Source organism: Pseudorca crassidens, chromosome 15 (genome assembly GCF_039906515.1).
Source record: "Pseudorca crassidens isolate mPseCra1 chromosome 15, mPseCra1.hap1, whole genome shotgun sequence".
In the NCBI taxonomy this organism is placed as follows: Eukaryota; Metazoa; Chordata; class Mammalia; order Artiodactyla; family Delphinidae; genus Pseudorca; species Pseudorca crassidens.
The window spans coordinates 66,169,334-66,189,224 of record NC_090310.1 but is presented as its reverse complement, the minus strand read 5'-3'; the positions used below and the strand labels follow the sequence as shown (position 1 = coordinate 66,189,224).

Sequence of the window (19,891 nt, the reverse complement as noted above, 5' to 3'; positions counted from 1 at the left end):
TGAGGGTTCAGATTCAGAGAGGTAAAGTGATTTGCCCAAGGCCACACAGCAAGCTAATTAGAAGCAAAAACTACAATATGTGAGGTGGCCCATCTGCCATCTCCCTGCTGCTCTGCCCAGTCTTGACCATGTCTGAGGCCTCAGCCCGCCTGTTCCCTGGAGAAGCTGGTTCCCCTACACCCCCTGGCTCAAAAGCTGGGTCTCTTTACTCCAGGCCCCAAGCTCTGCTGTTTCCAAGGCTGACTCAGCTCTACACTCCTGCCTCCAAAGGAAAATGTGATCTCCTACCTCCTGGTGGGTGAATACAGTCACAGCTGTTACCATTCATTCTCCTGCAAATGAAGCCAGGGCCTTGAAAGCAGGGAGAACAGAATTTTACCAAAGGCACTTTCTTCAACAGGATCTCGTTAATGAATATTTGGTGGTGGGAGTTTCTCTGCCCTGGGTCCTGTGTGGTGAATGAGGCAGTCAGGGCCTTGCTCCGAGCCTTCCAGGATTGCTTAGAGAATCAAGTCCCAAGTCCCTGTTGTTCCATCTTCCACAGCCTCCCCGCTCCTGTCACCCTCTACCAGAGTGAGCAACGCCTCGTCTGCCCTGTGGTTCCTCCATGCACCCAGGGTGCCAGGCATCCCAGCTCCTCCGCGGGCAGCCCACGAGGCTGCATGCACTGCAGGTGCCTGGCCTCAGGTGGCCTGTGTCCAGTCCTGAGCACCTCACTCTGAGACACTGAAACTGCAGGGAAACGGAAGTGAGAAGGCTGGAAACTATATCACATGAAGACTGAAGGAATGGAGGAATGTTTTCCCTGCATAAGAAAATAATTAACGGGGCACAGATGCTGAATGAAAAACAAAACAGCATTCTTTAAATACCTAAGAGGCCACCATGTGGCAAGGAAGCTGATTTCTGTTTGTTCTTGGGGGGATGGGTAAGCGGGGGTCGGAGCTCCTTAAAAATTGTAGGAGGCAGAGTTTTACTAAGCAAAATAAGAGCTGCTGAAAAGCTCAGAAATATTCACGCGGTATTGACCGAGGGCTGTGCTAGGGCCTGGGCCTCCAGACAGTGCTGGGCTGACCTCCCTGCCTCGGGGGGCGCACAGGCCAGAGCAGGAGCACGGGGTGAGGACCCTGGAGATTCATGGCAACAACGATGACCATACATCAGAAGACAGTCCCCCCACCTCCAGGAAGACTGACGTGCATCGCTACCCACCAGGAGGCCTCGTGCCCTCCCCGTACAGCTCACCCGCCCACCCAGCTCCAGCACCTATGGCCCAGCTCCCACAGTGGTCAAATCACGGCCAAGTTTGTTTCACCCATACATCCCCCCTCCACTATTGGATAATTACTTTTTTTTTTTAAGATTTTTTTTTTTTAAGGGAACCATTTTTAAAGTCTTTACTGAATTTGTTACAATATTGCTTCTGTTTAATGTTTTGGTTTTTTGGCTGCGAGGCATGTGGGATCTTAGCTCCCCGGGGATCGAACCCGCAGCCCCTGCATTGGAAGGCGAAGTCTTAACCACTGGACAACCAGGGATGTCCCTGGATAATTACTTTTTTTTTTCGGTACGCGGGCCTCTCACTGTTGTGGCCTCTCCCGTTGCGGAGCACAGGCTCTGGACACGCAGGCTCAGCGGCCATGGCTCATGGGCCCAGCCGTTCCGCAGCATGTGGGATCCTCCCGGACCGGGGCACAAACCTGTGTCCCCTGCATCGGCAGGTGGACGCTCAACCACTGCGCCACCAGGGAAGCCCACTTTTTAAAAATTAATTAATTAATTTTATTTATTTATTTTTGGCTGCATTGGGTCTTCATTGCTGTGAGCACACTTTCTCTAGTTGCGGCGAGCGGGCTCTAGAGCGCAGTCTCAGTAGTTGTGGCACACGGGCTTAGCTGCTCTGCAGCATGTGGCATCTTCCTGGACCAGAGATCGAAACCATGTCCCCTGCATTGGCAGGCGGATTCTTAACCACTGTACCACCGGGGAAGTCCCATGGATAATTGCTTTTTAATAGACTTTTTTTTTTTTTTTGCTGTACGCGGTCCTCTCACTGTTGTGGCCTCTCCCGTTGCGGAGCACAGGCTCCGGACGCGCAGGCTCAGCGGCCACGGCTCGCGGGCCCAGCTGCTCCGCGGCATGTGGGATCCCCCCGGACCGGGGCACGAACCCACGTCCCCCGCATCGGCAGGCGGACTCCCAACAACTGCGCCACCAGGGAAGCCCTAACTTCCTTTTCTTAATGCACTAGCTAGGACTTCCAAAACAATGTTGAATAGTAGTGAGAAGGGACATCCTTGCCTTGTTCCTGGATTATTTTAAAGCAAGTCCTAGATGTCATATCATTTTATCTGTAAATATCTGGATATGTATCTCCTAAATATAAGGACTCTTATTTATTTATTTATTAATTATTTATTTATTTATGGCTGCCCTGCGTGGCACGTGGGATCTCAGTTCCCCAACCAGGGATAGAACCCATGTCCCCTGCAATGGAAATGCGGAGTCTTAACCACTGGACCACCAGGGAAGTCCCGTAAGGACTCTTTAAAAAACATAACCACATTACCATTATCATATCTTAAAAAAATCAAACAATATTCCTTAATATCACCGAATTTAGAACAGGATGATTTTAAACATTTACTCTCATTACTTAGTACCCCCAGCCCTTCGTGTTACACACTCTATTGTGAACAAGGCTCTCTGCACACTTACCAAGACTTCTCCTTGCTCCACAGTGTGAATCTTCACGTAGGCCCCCACTGCAGCCTCCTTGGGGAGAGCACCATACTTCGTATCAATCATGGGACACTGGATGAAATGAGGACACCTGGATCTGAAATTTGACACCTTGTTAAAGAGAACTCATTTGTAACACAGCCAGTTCATGAAGCCCTGGATAAGCAGCCCCCATTCAATTGAGATCACCCCTCCCTTCTCCCAGGTGGTGAGAAAACTGTCAGGATTTGGAGAGGTTTAACAGGGAGAAGACATGCCCGTGAGCCAGGCCTGATGGGTGAGAAGTCCAGGCTGGCTGACTTAATGCTCAGCACAAGGAGGGGATTTCTAAGTCAGAGCTGTCTAAAAATGGAAAGACTAGTTTGAGAAAGAGTAAGCTCTGTCCCCCTGGGGACACAGCGGAGGTTGGGGCTCTTCTTGAGAGGCAGGCAGAGGAGAGATGGCTTCATTTGTTTGTTCACAAAAACGGGTTTCCCTGAGTGATCTGTAGACTCGGTACTTTGTTCACTTTGGAGTGAGTTTTACACAGGCAATCCTGTTGTGCTTTCTTTGGTCTCAGGCTAGGTAGAAGGAAGAGACAAAGTATGCTATCTGGATTAGAGGCAGGGAAAAGATTATTCATTAGCTGAGAGCATAGCTGAACTCACCCAACATATACACAAGGTAGGCTTCCATTCTTGCCTCCCAGGACATGCCCAGCATATGTCTATTTTTTAATGTGGGGACAGCCTGTCCTCTTTTTCCTCACTATTTACAGCAGAGAAACTAAGTCTGTTCCTTCTCTACCTTCAGAAGAAGTAGGATTGGGATTTCAAACACTGGATCCTTTGGAAAGAGTATCCATCAGAGGTAAAAACAACAAAGCAACCACAGGGTGCTCATTATGGAGGTAAGCAGGCTGGAAATGTTAACAGGCAAAGGATTCCCTGGGGCACCAAGGAGACTGTGACACTGATGCCATTATTAGTATGATATTTTTACTTCATATGTAATGAAGGGGCGGGCACTGAGCTGCCTCTAGGCCAGTGCCCACTGAATGTCCCTTCCTCTCCAGGAAAGGCAAAAAGCACAGCCTTCATTGTGCATCCACCTTGTTTCTGTCATGACGATCATACCAGATAGCAAGACTGAGCCCTAACAAGCTGCTCAGGTTTGAATCCTGACTCTGCCACTTTCTATCTGTGTGACCTTGAATAAGTAACTTAATCTCTCCCTGTACCTTGGTTTTCTCACCTGAAAGATGTGAGTGATAATAGCAGTACTTACCTTGTAGGGTTGTTGGGAGAATTAAATTAGATAATCCAGTACCAGGCACAGAGTCATTTCCATAAGTGTTAGCTATAATTATCATTATCTCATTTAACTGCTGGTTTACAACAAACTGAGACTTAGATGCTGTTAGCTACAGACCAGGAAACTGAGGCTTAAAGAGGTCAAGTCCCTTGCACAGGGACACAGAGCTAAAGTAAGTGGCCAAGCCAGGATTTGAACCCAGATTGGACTGACTCCAAAGCACTTATCTACTGCCTCCCTTAAATGAGCAGACTTTTCTTAAGAAGCTCAGAGTCAAGGAGATATGGGTATGTATGTGTATGTATAGCTGATTCACTTTGTTATACAGCAGAAACCAACACACCACTGTAAAGCAATTATACTCCAATAAAGATGTTTAAAAAAAAAAAAAAGAAGCTCAGGGTCAAAAAGGCCCAGTGATATACAAACAGAATGTCATCACCAAAAACTGTGTCCTGCCCCTTCTTCTTCAGATGGGTTCCCTGAGAAAGGAAGCAGCCACCACCTAAAGGGGCCCTGTGAGCTGGAGGCAGGGAAGGCAGTCCCCATATCAAACCTAGGACCTCTGGAGGCTGCCTTCTGCACACATCCCAACCTTTGGGGTCAAGCTGTGATTGCTACCTCCGCCCCCTCCCCAGCATCCCTGACATTCTGCCCTGTAAGTTATATCCCCCTTTTCAACCAGAATCTGGACCCTTCTATCTGTCAAGGGCAAAGCTTACTTGATCTTTGGGCCCAAGGTCTTTGGGAGAGTATTTGCTGAGGTTTTAATCTTCCTACTGAAGCTGGATCCCTGTTGCTCCTGGGCTTTCCGGAGATGCAGAAGTTTCAGAGAACTAAAATCCTGTACAGGATATGACTTGATCTGGAATTCCTTAAATCTCTCCACAGGAGACAGATCTGTTAGAGAAAGCACAGGAAAACCCATTAATGGGTCTTTGCATACATGAGGGCTGTGCTGGAGGTGTCTGGAGGTATATCACAATCTCCTGTGTGGCTAGTCTGATGTACGGGGGAATTAAGAAAAACAGGAAAGAAAAACACTGTGGCTTCCACTATTGTCCCTCTGTGCCAGGTCCTGAGCGAGAGCCTTTACATCCATTACATCTAGACAAATGCCATTAGCCTTATTTAAGAGAGAAAATGAGAAGCAGAGTTTAACACCCAGGAAAGGGCTGAAGCTTGTATTTGAACTCAGGTGTTTCTGATTCAAAGCTCATGTCTTTCCATTAACAGATCACATTTATCTGGGCTTTCAAACCGGGACTGGGGGCAGGAGGAGCAATAAAAAATAAATGGGTGACCAGCCATAGAACCTTGGACAAGTCTCAATCTCTTGGAATCCTCCTAGGACTATTGTAAGCATTACAGATAAAGTATGTGCTATGCCTAACACAGTGCCTGGAACATAATAGGTCCTCTGTGAGCATTAATAAAAAGATCTCCAATATGGGGCTTCCCTGGTGGCGCAGTGGTTAAGAATCCGCCTGCCAATGCAGGGGACACGGGTTCAAACCCTGGTCCGGGAAGATCCCACATGCTGCGGAGCAACTAAGCCCGTGAGCCACAACTACTGAGCCTGTGCTCTAGAGCCCGTGAGCCACAACTACTGAAGCCCATGTGCCACAACTACTGAAGCCCATGCACCTAGAGCCTGTGCTCCGCAACAAGAGAAGCCACCGCAATGAGTAGCCCCCGCTCACTGCAACTAGAGAAAGCCTGCGCACAGCAATGAAGACCCAACGCAACCCCCCCAAAAAATAAATTAAATAATATTTTTAAAAAAATAAAAAGATCTCCAAGAGAATACCACTCAGAAACACTATGCTGAGTGAAAGGAACCAGACACAAAAGAGTACATACTATAGGACTCCATTTACATGAAACCCTAGGAAAGACAAATGTAACGTATAGTGATGGAAAGCAGATCGGTGGTTGCCCAGGGCCAGGGGTGAAGGATAGGGATTGACTGGGAAGGGGCACAAGGGAACTTCTGGAGGTGACGGAAATGTTCTATAACTCGATTGTGGTGGTTACAACAGATGTAAATTTGTTAAAATTCATTGAACTACACACATTAAATGTGTGTCTTTTATTGTATGAAAATGAAACCTTAATGATATTGATTTAAAAAACATCTTCTGGGAGTTCCCTGGTGGTCTAGTGGTTAGGATCCTGGGCTCTCACTGCCGTGGCCTGGGTACAACCCCTGGTCAGGGAATGGAGATCCCACAAGATGTGCAGCACGACCAAAAAAAAAAAAAAAAAACCTCTCCAGTGTTAGTATTAAAATTAATGTTAATAGAAATAAACTCGAACTACACAAGGAGTAGGCCTAGAAAAACAAAGCATATATAAAAAAGCCCTAAGTACAACCTATTCAGAAGGCATTTTAGCAATACTTATCAATATTTTAAATGTGCATAGCCAGTACACACTGGACCAAATACTTGATCCAGTAATTCTAAGAATTTATCCAATATGTTTTTGTGCACAAGTATGCAAAGATAAACACACCAGGAAATTCATCACAGTAAGGTAATAGCGAAAAATTGGAAATAACCCAAAATATCTGTAAAAGGTAATTGGTGTAATTGTGGTATATCCATACAAGAGAATAAAACTCAGCTATTAAGAACCATAGATCTAGACTTCTGCTTCCAGCCAGAGTAACAGGGACTACTCTCCCACCTGAAACTAATAAAATACTGGGCTAAATACATGAAAAACGTGGCTTTCATGACACTGGGCATCACGCCATGAAGAACCATTATCCCTGCAAGATAGAAAACAAATGGGCTGAGCCCTACTATTGCCCCAGCCGACCACCTGGAGACCTTCTGGGCAATGGTGCAGGAAAGGGAAACCCAGGAGGAGCCCAGCAATCTCTCTGAATTAATGAGACAGAAGTCAGTCCAGGGAAGACAAGGCAGCTGGAGTTCACAGAGCAGAGTCCCAGAGAGGAGAGAGTTGCACAAAGAGAGAACTCTGAAGATCTTCCGAGGGTCCCCTTTGGTCTCAGCTGAGTACTGAGCAATACATGAATGATGTTAGGAAACCACCAGTGGTTAGGCAGCCACTAAGATGGCCCTCAGTGATTCCCACCTCCTGATGGCCACACATTTGTGTACTATCCTCCCGTTAAGTGTGGGCTGGATTTGGTTCTAATAAATAGAATATAGCAGAAGTGATGGGATATCACTTTTGAGGCTAGGTTTAAAAGGCTTCTGCCTTGGGTATACTCTGTGTTGCTCTCTCTCACTCCTGGGGAAGCAAGCTGCAGTGTCATAAAACAGCCCTGTAGAGACCCCCACAAGGTTAGGGACCAAGGTTTGCAAATAGCCACGTAAGTGAACTTGGAAGTGGGTCCCTCTCAAGTGAGCCTTCAGATGAGACCACAACCCTGGCAGACAGCTGCAACCTCACGACAGAACTTGAGCCAGAGGCAGCTGGCTAAGCCATGCTCAGATTTCTGACCCACAGAAACTGAGAGATAATAAATATTGTTTCAAGTCACTATGTTTTGGGATAATTTGTTATGCAGTAATAGATAAAAAATGCTACCCAAGGCTGGGGAAAGAACCACCCAAAATGTTTAGAGAGATAAATAATCAGAGTTCACACAGGACCAGAAATAGTTCCTGTTCTCAACAGCTAGAATAGAAAGCCTCACAAGTCATGGGCACCTGTGGAATATTCAGAATGGCTTTGTCTCATGAATGGGGCAAAACTAGCTCTAGATTAAACACTGCTCTGATCTTACCTACCAAAGCCTAACTGCTAGTCTTTAAAAGATCAAAATATTTCCAAGTAACTTACCTGCATCCCAGAACAAATCTCAAAAATATTTACAGGAATTTTTAAATACATAGCACCCAAAATTCACAGTTTCTAGCATTCTGTGAAAACTTACCAACCATGCAAAGAAGTAGGAAAATATGAACCATATAAAGAGAAAAAAACAATAAACTGAAACTGACCCAGAAATGACACAGATAACAGAATTAGTATGCAATGACATTAAAATAGTTATTATAATTGTATTCCAAAGAGGAAATTGTGTGTATATTAAGCAGAGACATGGAAATTATTTAAGAAAAAAAAAAAGACCCAAATCAAACTTTTAGATATGAAAACTGCAAGGTCTGAAATGAAAAATACATGGATGGGATTAATAGCAGATTAGACAATGCAGAAGAAAGACTACTGAACTTGAAGACACAGCAATAAAAATGATCAAAAATGAGAGAAAAAAGACAACAACGAAAAATTAATAGAGCATCAGTGAAACAACTTCAAGCAGTCCAATATACATGTGATTGGAGTCCTCAAAGTGGAGGCAAAAGAAGGAAAGATAGAAAAAAAATTTTTTTAATGGTCAAAACATTCCAAATCTGATGAAAAATATAAACCCAAAGATCCAAAAAACTAAATGAACCCCAAGCACAGAAACATGACAAAAATTTTGTGAAGACACAGTGTGACCAAATTCCTTAAAACCACTGATAAAGAGAAAAATTTTAAACCAACCAGGGCAAGGCAGTGGTGATCACTCTACCATGTACAGAAATATCAAATCACTATGTTGTGCACCAGGAACTAACATAGTGCCGTGGGTCAATTACCCTTCAAAAATAAACAAGCTCATAGAAAAAGAGATCAGATTTGTGGTTACCAGAGGCAGCGGGTAGGGCAGAGGGGGAATTGGATGAAGGTGGTCAAAAGGTACAAACATCTGGGGCTTCCCTGGTGGCACAGTGGTTAAGAATCCGCCTGCCAATGCAGGGGACACGGGTTCAAGCTCTGGTCCGGGAAGATCCCACATGCCGCAGAGCAACTAAGCCCGTGCGCCACAGCTACTGACCCTGTGCTCTAGATCCTGTGAGCCATAACTACTGAGCCCACATGCCACAACTACTGAAGCCTGCATGCCTAGAGCCCATTCTCTGCAACAAGAGAAGCCACCGCAATGAGAAGCCCACACACCGCACCGAAGAGTAGCCCCCGCTTGCCGCAACTAGAGGAAGCCCACGGGCAGCAATAAAGACCCAACGCAGCCAAAAATAAATAAATAAAAATTTTAAAAAAGGTACAAACATCTACTTATAAGATAAACACTAAGTAATAGAGATGTAATGTACAACATGATTAATATAATTAACCCTGCTGTATGTTATATACAAAAGCTATTAAGAGAGTAAATCCTAAGAGTTATCACAAGAAAAAAAAATTTTTTTCTTTTGTATCTATGTGAAATGATGGATGTTCACTAAACTTATTGTGGTAATCATTTCATGATGTATTTAAGTCAAATCATTATGCTGTATACCTTAAACTTACACAGTGCTGTATGTCAATTATATTTCAATAAAACTGGAAGAAAAGAGAACAGCCATAGCAAAAAGGCATTATTACGTACAAAGGATATACAAAGTTATGCAAAGAGGTTATACAAAGATAAGAAGGTTGGCAGACTTCTTATTGAAAACAATGCAAGCCAGAAGACAGACTTTAATGCAAATCTTTAAAATACTGAGCAAAAACAAACAAACAAACAAAAAACCCTGTTAACCTTGAATTCTATACCCAACAAAAAATTTCTTTTAAAAATTAAGACAAAATCATTTTTAGACATAGAAAAGCTGAAAGAAATGTTAAAGGAAATACTTTGGGCAGAAGGAAATTGTACAATGGAAATCTGGACCTATACAAAGGCATGAAGAACATCAGGAATGGTACCACATAGGTAAATATAAAATACTTTTGTTCTTATTACTTAAATATATTTAAAAGATAATTGTTTAAAGCAAAAGTGACAACTGTGTATTGTAAGGTTTTTAACATATGTGAAGGTAGAATATTTGACAATAGCCCAAAATCTGAGAAGGGAGAAATGGAAGTATATTGTCGTAAGGTTCTGATCCTGTATGTGAAGTGGCATAATATCACGTGAAGGTAGCCTGTGATAAGTTAAAGGTATGTTCAACAAACTATAAAGCAACCACTAAAATAAACAGACAAAGAGTTAGAGCTAATAAGCCAACAGAGAAAATGAAATGGCATCATACAAAATAGTCCAAAAGAAGGCAGGTAAGAAAAAGAATATATTTAATACCACTGAACTGTGTGCTTAAAAATGGTTAAGATAGTAAATTTTACATTATGTGTATTTTGCCACAGTTAAAAAAAAAAAATGGGGGGGGGAAATGTGTGGGATGAGGCTTTTTCTCTGGTGGATTAGCAATGGAAAAGAGAGAAAAAAAGAATTGACATGAGAAGAGAGCTGAAATTTACTGAGCACCTCCCAGGCCCTGTGCACACATGATCTGATTCAGCGCTCCTAGTAACCTGTGTGATGATGAGAGTGAACATCTACTATATACTAATGCATCTAGGTAGTGTTCTAAGAGCATTATATATTCATTTGCTTAATTTTATAACAAGCCTATGAGGCAGGGACCATGAGTCATATTTTACAGACTCTGAGGGCATCGGTGTGCAGGGACGTGGAATCACTTGCCCAGTATCCACACAGCTAGTAAGAGAAGGACCCTGAATTCAATCATAGCTTGGCCCTGGGCCTATGCTCTTAACCACGACACCAGCGACAGACCCCAGGGCACCAGGCCCAGAGGCTTGAGTACTCACCAAAATCACCCTGCTAATCAGTGGTATTCAAACCTGGCTCTGTCTAGCTCCAAGCTCTCTTTTTTCCACCCCTCTCCCTGTGAGAACCTGAAGCAAAAGGGAAAGGCTGAAATTGGCTGCAAGGGTGGGCAGGAGCCTCCCCTCGGACGGCCGCGTGGACCAGGTTTCCACAGCTGGTGGAAGAAGGATGTCTATCCTGCCAGGCCTTTCCAGCTCTAGATTTCTAAGATTTTGTGGACCAGGCACTGAGAACCCACAGGATCAGGCACCCCCTACCGTGCTGCGGGCTGCCGGATGTGGATGTCGGCTTACCCTTGAGGTGGGTGTTTGGAGGTCTGTCGTCTATCAGCTGCAGGTGCTGCCAGACCCACTTGTGGTAGAAGGGCGAGGTCGCAAGGTCTATCAACTGCAGTACTTCACAGCTGCCCTGGACACGTCAAGAGACACGAGCAGAAGGGTCAACCCCAGCTCCAGGTAGGCTAGGCTTTGAAGATAAGCTCTCTTTTGTTTTACTTGCTTAATGCAAGTGGTTTCAGGCCCTTTTTAAAAATGAAAATGTTATCTACTCATCATAAAAAATTCAAATAGCTAAAGAGGCCTGAGAACTAAAAAAAAAAAAAAAAATCACCATTGAGGATGTTATTGGGACAATTGGTGAAATTGACTATGGACTATAGATTATATATTATATCAATGTTAAATTCCTAGATTTCAAAAATTATTCTGTGGTTAATTTCTGATCTTAGAAAATAATCACTTAAGTATATAGGGGTAAATGAATATGATGAATGATACTTAACTCTCAAATGATTCAGGCAGGAAAAAAATATACATATATATAGAAGCAAATGTGGCAAAATGTTAATAATTGTTGAAGCCAGGTTAGGGTTATACAGGAATTCTTTGTACTGTTCTTGCAAATTTTCTGTAAATTTAAAATCATTCCAAAACTAAAAGTTTAAAAAATATTCAAATCAAACAAAGAAGAACATAGAGAAAGTTAAAACTATGTTAATCCTAACACCCAGAAATAACAAGGGTAACACTTTGGTGAATATTATTTCAAACTCTTCTCTCTAAGCATATAAGATGTATAGATACAATTTTTCATAAATAAGTCCTTTTATGTAAAACACACTCTTGTAACCTTTTTAAAAGCTCAATTAATATATCAAGGACATCTTTTTATGCCAAGCAATATGGTTCTAAGCTATTGTTTTTAATGATTGCATATTATTCTATGTATGCCATAATTTACATAAAATTAAAAATAAATAAATATTCAGTTGAGCAAAAGAAGTCAGACACAAGGAGCATATACGATACGATTCCATTTACACAAAGTTAAAGAATAGGCAAAAGTAATCTGTGGTGACAGAAGTCAGAAGAGTGGTTACCTGTGTGGGGGCATTTTGTCTGGGAAAGGACATAAGGGAGCCTCTGAGGTACTGAAAATGTTCTCTATCTTGATTTGGGTGATGCTTACACAGGGGTATACATATGTAAAAATTCATCAAGCTGTAAAAGTTTAGATTTGAGGTCCTTATTGCATATATGTTACACCTCAGGAAAATATTTTTGAAGATTAATATTTAGTTGTTTCTAATTTGCCAGTATTATATATAACTCTGATTTCGTTCAGGACAACAAAATCTCCAGTTTAAAAAAACTCACCACCTTCCCAGACTCTCCGACAGTGGGGCTGGCAGTGACTCAATTCTGGCTAATGAGATATAAGTGGAAGACTGATGGATAAATCTCCAAGGAAAGCTATGGTTATCCTTCCCACTACCTTCTGCCTGAAACTCAGATGTGATGGCTGGAGGTGGAACAGCCATACTGTCGCCATTAGGATGAAAGCCATAAACTGTGGACGATGAAGGGAGAAGCTAGAAGGGGTCTGGGTTCTTGATGACTTCCTAGGACAGCTGTTCTAGCACTAGATTGCTTAATTCTAGACTATTAATACTGTGACCTGCAGTGGACAGCAACTTTTAACTGATAACCTTGTACTTACATCTTAATGCCCATAGTGGTCATTGAGGCAAGTACTTGAGTTCTCCTTCCAGGCACATGGCAGGATTATACTTTTCTACCCTTTGAATTAGGCATGGCCTTCTTACCACTTTGGCCAATTTCCTTAGCAAAGTGACTTGTGATAATCCTGGGTAGAAACTTTAAAAGCCAGGGAATTCCCTGGTGGTCCAGTGGTTAGGACTTCATGCTTTCACTGCGGGGGCCCCGGGTTCGATCTCTGGTTGGGGAACTAAGATCCTGCAAGTCGCTCAGCTAGGCCTAAATAAATAAATAAATAAAAGCCATCACTTGACTCTCAATATTACCTTCTCCTGTTTTACTGATCATTGAATCATGGGTCAAGAAGGGCCCATGTCTCCATGTGACATGAGGAGTAAGGCTTCCTGCTGACCTGCTATGATCAGGTAGTGGGAGGAAGGAATATATTTTGTCAATCCACTGAGATCTGAGGATTTTAAAAATAATTGTGGCTTAATCCAGTTTATCCTAATACGATACCTATGCTTGACTGTCTCCTTGGGATTCATTCCTAAAGGTATTATGCATGTTTTAAATTTTGATACATATTTCCAAACAGCCCTCCAGAAATGTTAGATAAGTTGTTTTCTTTTTAAATAAATTTACTTATTTTATTTATTTATTTTTTGGTGCATTGGGTCTTCATTGCTACATGTGGGCTTTCTCTAGTTGCGGTGAGCAGGGGATACTCTTTGCTGTGGTGCGCGGGCTTCTCATTGCGGTGGCTTCTCTTGTTGCAGAGCGTGGGCTCTAGGCACGCGGGCTTCAGTAGTTGCGGCACGTGGGCTCAGTAGTTGTGGTGCACGGGCTTAGTTGCTCCGTGGCATGTGGGATCTTCCTGGACCAGGGCTCGAACCGGTGTCCCCTGCATTGGCAGGCGGATTCTTAACCACTGAGCCACCAGGAAAGCCCCTGGAAATGTTAGATAAGTTTACACTCTGTCCAACAGTGCATAACAGAACCTGTTGTAATACATCTTTGTAGTACATTGACAACTGGATTTTCACAACCCTTTTAATATTTTCTAATCTGAGAGGCAAGAAAGATACGTCATTTTTCTTATGCATTTCATACTTTATAAAATCTTAATCTTTTTAAGTAGGAATTCTAAAAGACACGTTATAAAGGGTTAAGGTTCAAGATAGATTACTGCTGAACAGGAAGGAGAAGAAGAGATCAAACATTTAATAAGCCCTTATTATATTCCAGGCATTGTGCTGGGAGCTTTTTTCAACATTCATTCAACAAACATTTATCCACCAGGAACTGCAGGTACTGGAGAAACACACATGAGCAGTTCTCTCTGGAAAGACTCTCATGTGTCTTTAATCGCATCTGTATCTGTGGAAAAAACAATTTCACCATGTGGTCCCAAGTGATAAACTGTTCAAAATGAGTTGATTATGGGCATTAATTATGTTTGCAATGCTAGCAGAAATCATGTTCTCCAACTTTGCCACGACCCCAACGACGCACAGCCACCCGATGCTGATTTCTCCCTCTAGTGGCAATATCAGTAAACTACAGGAGTCGGGACAACTGTTTTTAGCAGATGAACATTTAAGCAGCTGGTCAGGTGGGAAATTAAAATGAGAAAAAAAGAACAGTCCCTTTAGAGGTGGCAGGTGCACTTCAACTCCAGCCAGAGGAGCCACACCAGAACATAGCCTGATCTTCTGAATATTCAAAAGAAGCCAGAAATCAGAACTTTTATATAGAATCTTCGCATTAACAATTAAATCAGGTTTTAGCAAAACACTACAAGGGATAAACCAACTCATCTGCTAGGCAAGAGGCTCTCTACCTGCTGTCACTTTGTGACATCTGTATTATTTTTCTCAGAATAAGTTCAAGCATTAGAAATCACCTGTGGCGCTTATTCAGATGCAGATTTCCAGAGTTAATGAAGCAGAATTTCTGGGGTGAGGCAGGACTCTGCCATGCTTACCAAAATTTGAAAACTCTTCCCTTAGATCAGGGGTCCTCCACCTTTAGTGCACATCAGAACCACCCAGAAGCAGATGTCAGTGTTGTCAGAACACAGATTACTGAGCCCCTTCTCCCAGAGTTTTGGGTTTAATAGCTCTTGGGTGGGCCCGAGAATTTGCATTTCTAATGAGTTCCCAGGTGTCGCTGCTGGTCCAGCAACAAAACTTTGAGAACCACTGGGTTAGAGGGTGACTGAGGTGAGTGAGCATGTGCTGAGCTAATCTCATCCTCACAGACTTCATGAAGTAAGCACACAGTCCCATTTTACAGATAAAGAAATGAAGGCTAAACCAGATTAAGAACATTCTGCTGGTCAGGATGTAACCATCATACTGAGTAAAGAAAGTCTTGAATTTATATCCCTTACTGCTCATCTCCTCCATCTTTTCTGGTTATACAGTATCAAAAGAGCTTAGAGTTAAATTTGCAGACACATGGCATTCTTGGCTTTGGAGGCAATCACCCCAATATTTTAGGAAAGAGGAAGCAGATATCAGGGGGAGAAAGAATGGCCAATTATTCAGGTTGGCCTTCAGGGCTCTCCACCACCAGTTTCTCTTCTAGGCTTTCTCCCACCTCTCCTCACATGACCATCAGGATTCTCCAAACTTATCAAACTCTTCCCCCCTCCACTGGCAAGGGTCTCATCCTCATCCTCGCCCTCCTCTGGGTCAGATCCTGTGCATCCAATCCCCTTTTAGTGTTAGTGTGTAGAGGCTGGAAACCAAACACTACATTTCGCAAGGTACCTTGAAACTAAGGCTCTGGATGTGATTTGGGTTCCACCAATCCAGTACACCTGGGCAAGGCTTGGTTTTGGAACTGTGGGACATCCACTTTGCTAGTGGAGACGGTGGCTTCCTGAACTTGGCAGAAGCAGCAGCACCAGTGACAGTCCAGTTCTGAACTCTGATTTGGAGTCGTTTGGGAGTCATTTTCAGTCGAGCCTGTTTCTTCAGGTCTCCCCTCACCAGTAAGTCTGTTAGCCATTTAACATCCTGCAGTAAATCCCTTCCTGCTTGCATTAGCTAGACTTGACTGTTCTCTGGGACTGAACCCAAAAATCACAACACAAACACATCCCTGGTGATGCTGAAACAACCGGCTCTTGGGTAAAATGTATGCATGTCTATACATTTTACTGTTATGAAGGGTGTGTTACACACAATTTATAAATAATAATAAAATATACCACACTCTTATTGGAAATTCCGTATAGCCAATCGATTCTCACAGAATGCTTTTATTGACTTTGGCTGAACTCATATCAGTGGCTAGTCTATAGTCACAATTCAACCATAATTTGACAAATGAATTTGCATCCCAATCTATAAATTTAATATTATTAAGTCTGACTTGTACTCTACTGGTAAACTATTTCTCACCCTCTTATAAAGTATATTCATTAAATTAAAACCTCTTTTAGCTTTAACACTATGTCTATCAGAACTTCACCTGTTCATCAATTATATAACTTCTATGATGAATCTATGATGAGTCATTTTTAAATATTGGAAAACATTTCCTTAATTTTCTGCTCTTTACAATGTAATGGCTACAGACCCAGCCCACTTTGAAATTTAATCTGCATTATAAACATTTTCTCTATAGCTTTCTTAAGACAATAAGCAAAGCCATAAATCAAGACCTGACTTAGAGCGTCTGCCTATTTCCATTGTGTGTGTACATACTCCCACCATGGTCGATTTTCAGCTACCAATGGGAAGTCACTGCACGTGGAACTGAGAAGAGATGTGCACAATGGTAGAGATTTCCACCATATGGATACGATGGGCAAAAGTAACTTCAAGCGCATAGATAATAGTAAAATGCAATAAATCCAGGAAATGATAAGTTTTTCAGTAGTTATTACCCTTGTTTTCAATAGTTAATTGTAGGTTTATATAATTTAATTTTTAATAATTATCATGTGTACTGACTTGCAAAATTCCTGAGAACTTAACAATCAGCTCTCTCAGGCCAGGAAGAGCCAGCTCCAGCACACAACAAATCTTGCCCCCTACTTTTGTCTAAGGGCCCAATACTTCAATGCTCATCTCCCACCTCACGTCCTCCAGGAAGCCCTCCTTGGAGCCTTCAGCCTTTCGAGAGTTCCCCATCCTGAATTCTTGTAATTCACAGAGTTTGTACTAATCACTTGGTAGTCGGCATTGACAACTTTGTCTACACTCAGAATCTAGTGGAGAAGATATATAAGGAGAGAGAACCAATCTTTTCTCTTTTTTTTAATATATAAATTTATTTTATTTTTGGCTGCGTTGGGTCTTCGTTGCTGCGCATGGGCTTTCCTCTAGTTGCGGCAAGTGGGGACTACTCTTTGTTGCGGTGCATGGGCTTCTCATTGCGGTGGCTTCTCCTGTTGCAGAGCACAGGCTCTAGGCGCGCGGGCTTCAGTAGTTGTAGCACTCGGGCTCAGTAGTTGTGGCTCGCGGGCTCTAGAGCACAGGCTCAGTAGTTGTGGTGCACGGGCTAACTGCTCCATGGCATGTGGGATCTTCATGGACCAGGGCTCGAACCCATGTCCCCTGCATTGGCAGGCAGATTCTAACCACTGTGCCACCAGGGAAGCCCCAGAAAACCAATCTTTTCCACCTTTGTATCCCTCCAGAGCCTGGGCCACTGTGTCATGATCTTGGCAAAAACTTGGCAAATGTCTGTGGTGGCTTAACATGTAGGCAACAGGTATACAGGAGATATTAAATATGGGAGTCTTGGGGCAGAATTCTGGCTCTGCCACTTACTAGCTACGTGGCCTTTCTTAAGGCATCTTAGCTTCAACTTCTTCATCTGCAAACTTGGAATAATAATATCTTCCTGGTAGAGCTACAGTGAAGATTTATGGTAGAATGGTACTAGGTGCACAGTTATTCATCAAAGCACTGTTTGAAATAGCAAACGTTGAGATAACCTAAATATCCATCAATTAGGGAACTGGTTAAAGTACAACCATACATATGGAATCTAAAAAAACAGTACTGATGAACCTAGTGGCAGGGCAGGAATAAAGACGCAGATGTAGAGAATGGTCTTGAGGACACCGAGGGGGAAGGGGAAGCGGGGACAAAGTGAGAGCGTAGCATTGACATATATACACTACCAAATGTAAAATGGATGGCTAGTGTGAAGCTGCTGCATAGCACAGCACAGGGAGATCAGCTCGATGCTTTGTGATGACCTAGAGGGGTGGGATAGGGAGGGTGGGAGGGAGACACAAGAGGGAGGGGATATGGGGATATATGTATACATATAGCTGATTTATTTTGCTGTACAGCAGAAACTAACACAACATTGTAAAGCAATTATACTCCAATAAATATATAAAAAAATAAAGCACAACCGTACAGTAAAATACTCATGAGTGGTAAAAGAGAATGAATGAGTTCTTTATGTACTGACATGGAACGACCTACAGAAATACTCTTAAATGAAACAACAAAGTGCAGAACAGTCTGTATAGGATGACACCACTTATGAAAAAGAAGGAAAAAACATATACACACGCATTTGCCTGTATAGAGGGAGAACATGTGGAGGACAGAGACATAGAAACTGGTGCTGGTGGTGGTCCCTGGGGAGGGATACTCTGGGAGAGAGAGAGGGGAGGGAGACATCACTCTTGTGAGCGTTTTGAATTTTGAACCATGTGAAGTACTACCTATTCCAAAATAAACAAAAAAAGATTAATGATGTTAGTAGCACTCCTAGCACAGGAGCAAAGAGCTTCAAAAAAAAATAGTGACTCTTATGATGATGATGATGATGAACTACTTAGGATTCGAGCAGGGTCAACAATTGATGGAAAGGTCAACTCAAATCCCAAGTCCCAGCTTCTGGGAAGAAGAGCTTTGGGGTCAGACAGACCTGGGTCGAACCCTGCCTCTGCCCCTCATCAACTGCGTGATCTTGAACAAGCCACCTAACCTTCCTTTCCACCTCTGTAAAATGGGAATAATGACAATATCAACCTCCTTAAATTTTCTTTTCATTATCAACCTACAGAGCAGGGGGCAAAGGACATAAAGCAATTCACAAAACACAAAATTCAGATAGTAAACAAACATGATTAATCTCACTAGTAATCAGAAAAAACCATAAGCTAAATCCTCAGTGAGGCAGTAATTGCCACATATTAAATTTAAAAACTTTTGAAAGAATGATGGCAGAGGTTGGTGGCACTGGCAAAGTTGTGTGTTGCTGGGAGCTAGAGAAAGTGGATCCCTCCTTGTGAAAAGCAGTTTGTTCCAAGAGTCATAAAAATGGTGATGCTAAGTAATTTCAATTTTGGAAATCTATTCTGTGGTGATGAGTTCATTTGTCCCTCTTCCTGGAAAGTTGTATAATGTGGTCGTATTACTTTTACAATTTAGAGATTATAATTATAAAAAGTGATCTGGAAATCTCCCTGGTGGCGCAGTGGTTAAGAATCCGCCTGCCAATGCAGGGGACATGGGTTCGAGCCCTGGCCTGGGAAGATCCCACATGCCACGGAGCAACTAAGCCCGTGCGCCACAACTACTGAGCCTGCGCTCTAGAGCCTGCGAGCCACAACTACTGACCCCGAGTGCCACAGCTACTGAAGCCCGCGCGCCTAGAGCCCGTGCTCCACAACAAGAGAAGCCACCGCAATGAGAAGCCCATGCACTGCAACAAAGAGTTGCCCCCACTTGCCGCAAGTAGAGAAAGCCCATGCTCAGCAACGAAGACCCAATGCAGCCAAAAAGAAATAATAAATAAATAAATAAGTGACCTGGCATCATCAAAATTCAAGAGCCAAATGCATAATTTAAATATGTATCTGTTTGTAAATAAACATGTATATGAGCTGAAGAAGGGGGTACCCTCCCCACACCTGCCCTCTTTGTAATATAACAGCTATATCTTAACGTTCACAGCAACCCTCTGAGGGAGGGAGGCCAAAGTGTGTCCTTTGTCTTTTTTTTTTTTTAACATCTTTATTGGAGTATAATTGCTTTACAATGGTGTGTTAGTTTCTGCTATATAACAAAGTGGATCAGCTATATGCATACTATAACCCCATATCCCCTCCCTCTTGCATCTCCCTCCCTCCCACCCTCCCTATCCCACCCCTCTAGGTGGTCACAAAGCACTGCTGATCTCCCTGTGCTGTGCAGCTGCTTCCCAC

The 19,891-nt window shown here is 42.9% G+C and overlaps 1 protein-coding gene across 5 annotated transcripts in view; it reads right to left on the bottom strand.

Moving 5' to 3' along the window:
• Window positions 1-19,891, bottom strand: part of CNBD2 (cyclic nucleotide binding domain containing 2) — a 70,400-nt gene that overhangs the window by 19,363 nt on the left and 31,146 nt on the right. For all 5 annotated transcript variants that reach the window (XM_067707992.1, XM_067707994.1, XM_067707995.1 and 2 more), the window contains 3 exons: window positions 10,996-11,110; window positions 4,758-4,935; window positions 2,719-2,839 (listed from right to left, as the gene is read on the bottom strand). In XM_067707992.1, coding sequence (XP_067564093.1) covers window positions 2,719-2,839; window positions 4,758-4,935; window positions 10,996-11,110 — 414 coding nt within the window. The remainder of the gene's footprint in view (window positions 1-2,718; window positions 2,840-4,757; window positions 4,936-10,995; window positions 11,111-19,891) is intronic.